We start from the raw sequence: 9926 nt of genomic DNA, 5'->3' as shown, positions 1-9926 counted from the left end.
TAGAGCTGTAAAGGCACAAGAAATTTTCTAAGTTGCCCAACACGGCAAAGTGAGGGTGGCAGGGGGAGAACCTCGTTTGAATCTAGAGGACAATCAACTATGATGATGTCTCTTGACAACTTCAAGTGTAGGGCCTACTCAATCCCCTCCTAATATCACTCACAATGCCCACCAGTGTGCCAACTAGTGTGGGGACTGTATCTCCCAAAACTTGATTTAAAATGAAATGAATACAGTGTACCCTTCCCTGATGTTTCTCAGCTTTGAATAATAAAAAGCAGGCCCAATGGAATAGCACTGTGGGTTTGGTCATCGAAAAGTCCCATTTTGGAAATAAGGAAAGGTGACACAAAAGCCAAAGTCAGGTAAATGCTGCAGAACTAATGACAATTAACTTCAGAATCATAAAACCAGTGGGATGAATGTTACCAATCAAAAAGCAAAAAGGGTTGATGGGGCAGGCAGCCTGATGCTGAGTAGAGAAAGTACTCTCTACACACATTTAAAAAACTGAACAATGAGACAAAAAGGACTCCACTGAACTCTTCATCAGAATACGGAATGTGCTTCCCACCTTTCTCCTCCTCAAAAGAATAAAATTAAACTAGTATTTTGGCCTTCCCTGAATATAAATGAAATGCGCATGAAGATTAAGAGACGTGGCTTCTGGAGGAGAGGAGCACCATCATCTCCACTGGGCTGGGTTCTCGGTGGGCTCCCTAATGTGATAGAGGGGCCCTGCTTATGGCCTACATGGTAGGGCACAAACCCGGAAGACCTGACATCCCCTCGTTATGTTTTCTAATACTTTATACTGTCCTGAAATGAATTCACAGATAATGCGAATTGCATAGCAGAAGTAAAACAGTGTAATAACATAAAAAATAAATAAAAGTAACTTGAATAGGCATTAAAATAGATATTCAGGATCGACGCAGACGACAAAAACACTTCCCAAAAATTTCTAAAATGCCCCTAAATTACTGGTCTAGGATAAAACAGGGGGTATTTAAATGCACTTTCAGCAGAGGAATGAGAAGGACTTTGTAGACTGACAGCGAAGGCTCAGTGCAGTTTGAGAAAACAGCAGAGCTTAAATTGAACTTTGAATGAACGGCAGAGACAGGGAAATTTCCCAAAGAGGCATGTTTCCATTTAAATCACAGAAGTAGAAATGTAAAAATGTACCACAGAACTGATACTCAAGAGATCAACTAAGCCATAATGAGCAATATCCAACAAAAATCAGTAAGAAACTATTTCCTGTTTCCACCCCCTCCTAAAAAAAAAATCTCCAAGTTCTGTACATGGAAATATTACCAAAAATATTTTTTCATAAAATACATGTAACTAAAACTTTCTAATACAATTTCCAAAACCCTCAATCCCTTTCCCCACCTCACTCCCAAAGTTTACCAAATTCATGTAGGATGTAAGCTTTCAGTGCAGAAAACGTGAGGAAGGTGATACATACATGTCAAATGGAAGTAAGGAAAATAAGAGACCAACCTATCTTAAGGGGCTTTCATTTCAGTATCTCTTAATTATCAAAAAGTCATTGTGAATACACATTATTTTGTTTCACTATCTCCTCTGTTCTCTCTTTTCTCTCTTCTTACGTGAATATTAGGAGACAGGAAACAGAAATCATTTACATTCCTCCATCCCCTATCCCATCTCATGAGAAAGATAAACAGCTCCTCTTGCAAAGTACAAAGTAAAGACTATCCAACAACTAGTTCAGTAGACTTTTATTGCTCTTTCAACTTCAATAACATCTCCAAAAAATAGTTTTCTTCTAACAATTATAAAACAAATTTAAAAGGCAGGATCATTCACATTATAGACTTGGTAGAGACTTGTACTTCATATAAATGAAAAATATCAGTTCTACATTTTAAATGTTTAATTTACTTTGGATTTTATTACAAAAGAAAATATTATCATTGTAATTATAAAAGTCATAAAAATTAGAATTGTACTGTGAAATTATACCAAGCTATCAAATATTATATAAATGAACGATAAAATTCAATTTCTATTTATTTAAACATAGTAAACATTGGAAGATAACCCCCTATACAGAAAAAAAGAAAACAACTTTTATTATTAAAGCAACAAAAGCCACAACACACATACACACACACACACACAAAAATTAATCAATGCACAAAAATCTGATTTATAAAACAACTGGGGTTTAACAATTACTCTAAGTCAACTGTATAAGTCAATATGTACTGATTAAATTAAACTTCAAAAATGATCTTTAAATGATTCCATTTCCAAGTATATGTTTTCCTATTATTGATACTTATATTACCTTTTGAAAAGTTAAAAGAAACTTTACATTAAATTGCCAAATTTTTAATTCTCAACTATTTTAAATTTTGAATGTCCTTAAAGTCTTTAAGTTCACTTCCTAAAAAATAAATAATTGTTGGACTAATCCAAAAGACATTTCACATATTTGTACTGCACACAATAACAATGGTGTGATCTACATAAATAAATTCAACACATTAAATTAAACATTTTTGAATTACAATGTTATATCAATGGCAGATCTGAAATCTGAGCACTTTAAACAGGATTCACAAGTAGAACTCTTGAGTACATTTACAGAACTGATGTACATGATAGAACCCTTAAAAAAAAACAGCAAGCTCTGGTGTCATACCTCAGTTTCAGAAATCCCTTTTTTTTTTTTTTTTTACAGAATTTTGAGCCTGTCTTTGCAAAATGAAAAAGTTAGAAAGCTATTATATACATACATAAATTTTAAGTATGTGAAAGAAAAAGAAATGTTTTTGGATGAAAAAACCAAAGTTAATGTTAAGTGGTAAAGAAATCTCTTTATAAATACATGCATTAGGACATTAAAAAAAATTGTCCTACATGTGTTACAGAAGACTTGGCAAATGTGAACACTGATATGCCACAGCTCTTTTAAACACCTTAAGAGATTTATGATTTGATACATCATTTACACACACACCCCCATTAGAAAGACTGTGTGCTTCGTGTTGGCATATCTAATATTATTAGAGAATGTACAGAATCATCCCTTTATCATAAGGAAGCTAGTTCATTGTTTTCTCAAAAGCTATTTTAGAGTGAAATAGCATTAAAAAAAAGTAAATTTCAGATGGTCAACACCAGGATTCATTATAGTCTTTGTAAACAGACGTCTATAAATAAATAAAACAGGGTGGAGAGAAGGACATCCTGAGGTGGCTCTGGGGCCAGCGTATTCAGTAGCACTAAGCGCCATCCTGGAAACCAAGGCATCTAAGAAAGTGCAGGGCTGTTTATATGAATTTATTTTGTAAATGGAATATGTACAGGTTTAATTATTTTGCACCTTGAGGTAAATCAGTACACAGCAATTACTACTGCTCATTTCCACCCACGAGTATTTAAGGCAACATTTAAGAATCAATATATGTAGTAAATTACATTTTTTACTGTCTTGCAACGAATGCTCTCCATGATTATTTTTCAAAAATAGTGGAATAATATCACAACCATATAAAACAAGCAGTTAATTACTTAAACATGAGTTACCTTTGCTCTTCAATGGAGTAGTCATATGAAATCATTTTGTAAGTCAAGTAGTCAAAAGAAAACAGAAACCATTAAACAAATTAGAAACATACTACAAACATTTTGAGTGCAAACTATTTTGCAAGTCATGGTTTTTCTGGCACTGGACAATCACTATACATAATTAAATAAAATCACAGAAACACTATGATCCCAGGTAGTTTTCGGTTTAAATTTTAAAATCACTTTCTATAAAATAAGCAAATTTGTTAACCCTGTGATGTCCAGACATAAGGAAAACAAAGTGAGGAAATCCTCCTGTTCAGGTACATCAGGGGAGTTTACAAAATATAGCAGCAAAGGCTGGGGTCTTTGGAAATGATTATGCTGCTATGAATAAAAAGGAATCGCTTCAATGGAAGCTCAAAAACAATTACAAGCACCGTGGGTAATAAATACTCTATTATCAATTGCCAATAGAGTCTCATTTTTAGGCAGTACCAAATGATACCAGCTATATTTCCTCCTTAAAAGTGGCTACATTTGCAACCTCCCGTCTGAGACATAAGTTAAATCTGTTACTTAAACTAGAATCTGATAATATGGTCTCAGATGGGGAAACTACATTAATTATTAAGTATTTTAGAATGGATTAAAAACATTCAGAATTGCTACAATATCAGCTTTTGGCATTTCTCATGCTCCTCTGTAAGATCATTCTTCATACTTTTGTACTTTAATTACAAATGATTAGAGGGAGCATTTTAATTTTATTAATATTTTATGCTAATATTCATGTCACTATTTTCAATATTTCTGCAGCTTCTCAATACTCATTTCTTTTTTAGTAAACTAGCCTCTTGCCAAATTAGTTTCACAACCCCATTCATCCAGTCCTACAGGCTTAACAAGAACAACATTTATTTATTTAATGTGGAGCTAAGAGTATATAAAAGATGACTAAAAAGATTTGCTGGATAGAAGTTAAAGACAGCTCAGAAAAGCAAACACTAAATAACAAATACACAAAACAGAATGCCATCAATCTGAGCTATACATAAAATGTCTAAATTCCTTTTAAAATACAAATATGGCAGTGCTTTATTATAAAGATGTAAAATCTGTCAACTGTTTCAGATAATAAACTGTAAATGCAAATGAGCACCAACTATTTACATTAACAATTTACTCTATATTTGTTACCTTTTCAAATGTTTGTAAAATATTTAAGCATCATATCAATTAAAATAAATAAAATATTTTAAAATCAAATCACAGATAACAATCTATTAAATATTATCTATACAACAGAAAGAACATAAACAGAAAATGAAAGGTAATTCTTACTAGAATAAAGTAATACTGATCATAAACCCATTTAAGAGATTTCTGACTCCTGATTATTTAATCGTACTACTTATAATAGAAAAACAATCAAAACCTTGAACCTGATACAAACTAAACCATATTTTAAGTAAAAGACAGCTAAGGCAGAGAACAGAGTTTGCATTCTGGGCTCTAATAAAGTGTAGAATTCAGAAAAGTACTTCTACAAAGGCAACAAAATTTAACTATTTTAACTGGCATTGTATAGCTTCTAAAATTCATAAAATTATGACTGGTATGAGGGTTAAATGATAAGTCATCTGCAATTTTACTTATCTATCTGAATGGAAACCAAAATGTGGAGGTTTTAAGATTTAAAATAAATTTTTAATACAAATAACAAAACTTAGTTCCCAACTAGAAAGTTCCCACTATTCTAGCTCTAAAACTAAAATACTCCTATAGCTTGTGAAACATGATGGACAGCTACATAAATGAAACACACACACAAAGAGAAGCCATAACATGTTACTATTTGTCCCACAGCATGGGCATCAAGACTCCCTGTTCTTCCCAAAAAGCACTAACAGAAGTGAAGTAATACGTGAAAAACTTCAGTAACTCAAGTTAAAATTATAAATACATGGACAAAGTATGTATCACTTAAGGTTGTTATGAATTGTCACTGATAAGCAGATTTAAAGCACATTGAATCCATTTCCACCTATCTTTCTACTGCAGAAAAAATTTTTTCAACAAAATAAATAATTTGAATAGTAAGAACCATGTACCTCACTCTTAAAAGATCATTCCATTACATACAGTCTCCATGGTGCTCCTAACAAACTTCAGACACTACTTTAAAAAACCCAGTGGTCACGCATAAATAGCATGACATACAATGTTGTTACAGTGGCATGAAAGACACACATTATATATCTATGTATGTGTGTGTGTGTGGATATATATAATTCTTCTTGGTTCAATTCTATAATGAAGTTTCAGCATCCATATATTTCTTTGTTGGTTCATCTTCAATATCTATTTTCACACTCACTGGTTTTTCAGGGCTATTTAAAACAAAGAATGAGAATAAATTATTTTTGAAATGAACAGATACTACATTCTAAACATGGCCAACAGTAAGTATTCATAATAAGCCCGTCAGATGACTATTAATAATATAAATATGTCTTACTATTATTATTTTACTGCTTTGCTATCAGTAAATTTAATTGGAAAGGCAAATATTAAAATTCTTAGTTTTTTAGTGGATATTTTTCCCACTGAAATTCATGTTCTTATTACAACTGAAGACAATTTCCTTCAGATAGGTCAGTATATGATTATGTTTGATTTATTAGTTTTACTTTATATATGAATAGTTATAGCCCTGGACTCTTATTTCACTGGCAAATCCATTAAAAATTAATCTTTATTAATATAGGTAAGCATCAAACTTCCAAAATACGTAACAAATTTATAAACTTTCTCTCCCCAAATTTGGTCCACAAATATAAGGACAAAATACATACTATATTTTCAAAAGTTAATAGCAAATACAATAATTCCACGTATATAGATTTAATTAACTGACTTAACTGTTTTAAAAATTTTTCAAAAGTATAAAAACACTACGCTTTGCTGCCTTCTGCAAACAAAACTGAAGCAAGGTTCCCCCAAACATTTTTCTGTTAAACAACATAACCCAAACGTTCTCTTTCTTCCCATTTGATTTTGAATTAACGGACAACCTAAATGAGACGCAGAAGTATAAAAATACTGTAGTATTATTTTAAGATATATATCATAGCTATACCAACAATCTGGACCAGGAGGGCTAATAAGGTATAAAAAATTAAGAGTGAGAGTATTTAGTGAAATTCTGGCTACACGAAATAACCCAAAATGACAAAGACTTTAACTTCAAAACTTTTAGATCAAAGATAGAAGTGAATAAAGGAAACAGCTTAGAAATTAGAACTCAAGAAATGATAATATTTAAAAAATGATAGAGATTAAGTAGGAGCAAGTTTCTAAAAGGAGGCCAGGGAAAGAATGGAGGAAAACCTAATCAATTATTATCGAAAGATGGAGGCCAGAAAGACAGTAAGTAAGTAAACAGAGACAGCTATGTGACTGCTTGCCTGGAAGTTTTCACCTGATGCCCAAGCAGAGTATGTTGACGCTCAACAGTTTCAGGAACAAAGTATACACAAAACAAACATTTGTTAAAAATAAATGACTGAATACCCAACAAGATTATACCTCATTTCTTTGGAGACCTAAGGGATTAAAGTGCTAAAGACTATCACACTGGAATCCCTGAGGGTCAGGCCTTGACATAAAAAAAAAGAAAGGGTGACATTAAAAAAAAAAAAAAAAAAAAAAGGAAAGGGTTATATAACAAGAAATAGAAGAAAGGCATTATGAAATAGTTAGGTGATATATGGGACATTAAAAAACTGAGTGACCTTTATATGCATGGATTAAATTTCTTCCAAATACCTTCAAGAAAACGTTTACCTCAACTAAAGAAATCATAAGCTAAAACAAAACAAAACAGAAATCATGTTTCTTCTTGGACCCTCAGAGAACATGACTGAAGTAAGGTGTTCAGTTATAGAATTTACTTAATCTCCAGTAATTATATTTCTTTATATGGTTTCTGATCTTTTATATATGTTTTCCATACCACCATAGGTATATTCATCTTTATTTAAAAATAGCTCAAATTTTTTGAAATAGAAAACAATAAATTAAAAAGAAAGAAAACAATCAGCATCTCTATCTGATTCCAGTATCCAGAAAAATAATAGATAAGCAGATGAAAGAAAAAAGGAAGAAAAAGAAGATTGGTTTTAAGTAAGGAGAATATAAATTATATAAATTAAGTTAAATTTAGTGGTTTTATTGAACAGCTATCCATAAGCAAATTGAAAATTAGCTACCTCATGTTAGATCTGGTTACTTTGGCATTCTCAGTGTTCATGGAGAGTGCCTTCCACTGTGCAGTTTTGGCCATTTCATCTGATATGTTAACAACTGAGGGATCAACACTGAAGAACAAATATACTTTTTGGTTAGTATTCAGTACTTGCAAAAGCATTAATAATGTCATTTTTATTACCTATATAATATTTGCTTTCATCAACCTAAAACTGAGAAAACTCTTTGCCATGCACCTAAACCAAGGTCGAGCAAGACACCAGAATATTAGAGTTCTGTTTTAAGCTCTCATGAGGAAAAGCATCTTTCTTTATAATCACAACAAGGAGTAAGATTAATTAAATTGGTAACGATGCCCAAAGATGATCACCCAGATTGTAAGTATACTATTGAAATAACATAAAATAATATATTAACACGCTTTATAAAAATAATACTGCCAAGTCAAATAGAAAACTTTTGTAACTGGTACAAACTTCAATCTCATTAAGTAACTATCCAAAATAGAGAAGAAAAATTAAGATTATGGTTTAAAAAAAAAATACTTGTTTTTTAAAGCTCTTAAAAACATGAGGAAGAATTATGTGAAAGGTGACCCTTTAAAATTGAAAACAGAGCCCTGAAATATTTCAGCAGTTAATACAAAAACAGGCTTTTAAGTACTGATTTTGCTGGCATTCACATTTTTAGTATAAAGTTTTACATCAAATTAATCAAAAGAACAAAATACTATCTCATTATAAGGAACAAATGTCTATATATCTCTATGAAATACTGCAAAAATTACTTGAAGGCCCAAAATCTAGTAACAATGATATATACATAAATCATCATGGACTCAAGGTTGTCAGTCATGAGTAATGTGAAAGTACTACAAAGTTAATACAAACATATTTGCAAGCTCTTTTTCTTCAGGGAAAAAAAAAACACACTTCATGCAAAAAAGCAACAAATACAAATGTCAAGTTAGATGTTAACCTAACAATGTGATGGCAGCTAAGTACCAAATAGCAGCCATCTAGAAAGTGCTAGCTTTGTTGCATTCTTTAAATCCGAGTATCATTTAAAATTTAAGACCGAAAAGTGTGACACGATCATTGTAGAGTCTCTAGGAATGGCTGCTTCATTAGGTCAGTTTTTTAGAAGCGCATCGAACTTGCATGCCCAGAGTCACAATGGCACAGCCATACAACTTGAAATTCTGCCCAGTCTAGGTAATTGTTTTTTCTTGCCAACTTCAAATAACTCAAGAGAAAAATTCCTGAAGCACTTTTTAGCTTATAATGTCCTTGTTTAAGTAAGAACTTTCTCATTAGTAGACAATAAGATCTTTTTAAATAAAGTGTACATTTTGTTTTTCCCCAAAACTGAATGGGAAAAAGTTTGTGTTCAATAAATTATTTTCATTTTATTGGGCCTTACAGTTTCTAAATGCTGTCATATATTATCTCATTGATTTTCATGGCAAGTAATCCAAGGCTAATGAATGTTTAAAATTCTGGCAGATAAACAGGCAGCCAATTCCTAGCATTCTTGATGTTCAAATTTTAAGCAAAGCAGCATTATTCATGGTGCATGTCATCACTTAAAAAATAAAAGTAACTATACAGACAGCCTTTTTTTTTTTGTTAAGTATCAGACATTATAAGTAAAAACTCTACTTAGATTCATCAAGTATAATCACACTAAGAAAGTGCTAATGCAGGACCAATAGAAATTAAGTGATAAATAATCTCCACAAATTTGTGAGTGTCACTAATACCCACCATGGCAGTTCCCTAAATTCTTTTTAGAAGTACAGCGCAACCAACAAAGCTCCTATACTAATTCATTTAACAAACCTTTACAGAATCTAGCAAAGCAATGTAGTTGGATATAGTAAGATATCTATGTGATATTTAAAGCACACAAAGATTTGAGGGAAAATGATGAAAAGTGACATGGAATAATACCAATTTTAAAAATTAATAGTAAAAAACATAAAGGAAAATTACTTAATAAACTCATTTATCAAAACTCATCGACATGTACTAATCCAAATGTGACTTTTGTAAAAGCCATGAAGATTTGTTAAAAATAGAGAAAGGCTGAAACAAATTAATTAA

At 31.6% G+C, this 9926-nt stretch overlaps 1 protein-coding gene across 11 annotated transcripts in view; it reads right to left on the bottom strand.

The window, feature by feature from the left end:
* Positions 1 to 2726: 2726 nt before the first annotated feature.
* The window catches only part of SLC4A7 (solute carrier family 4 member 7), a 97145-nt gene continuing 89945 nt past the window's right edge, over positions 2727 to 9926 (bottom strand). For 7 of the 11 annotated variants that reach the window (XM_054595153.1, XM_054595149.1, XM_054595144.1 and 4 more), the window contains 2 exons: positions 7824 to 7931; positions 2727 to 5942 (listed from right to left, as the gene is read on the bottom strand). In XM_054595153.1, the coding sequence (XP_054451128.1) occupies positions 5861 to 5942; positions 7824 to 7931 (190 nt within the window). In that variant the 3' untranslated portion in view covers positions 2727 to 5860. The remainder of the gene's footprint in view (positions 5943 to 7823; positions 7932 to 9926) is intronic. The other 4 variants (XM_054595147.1, XM_054595154.1, XM_054595151.1 and 1 more) reach the window with 1 other exon arrangement.

This window comes from Pteronotus mesoamericanus, unplaced genomic scaffold (genome assembly GCF_021234165.1).
Source record: "Pteronotus mesoamericanus isolate MK-2021 breed Mesoamerican mustached bat unplaced genomic scaffold, CSHL_Meso_final scaffold_54, whole genome shotgun sequence".
Taxonomy (NCBI): domain Eukaryota; kingdom Metazoa; phylum Chordata; class Mammalia; order Chiroptera; family Mormoopidae; genus Pteronotus; species Pteronotus mesoamericanus.
The sequence above is the reverse complement of the archived record's forward strand: the minus strand, read 5'-3'. Positions and strand labels throughout refer to the sequence as shown.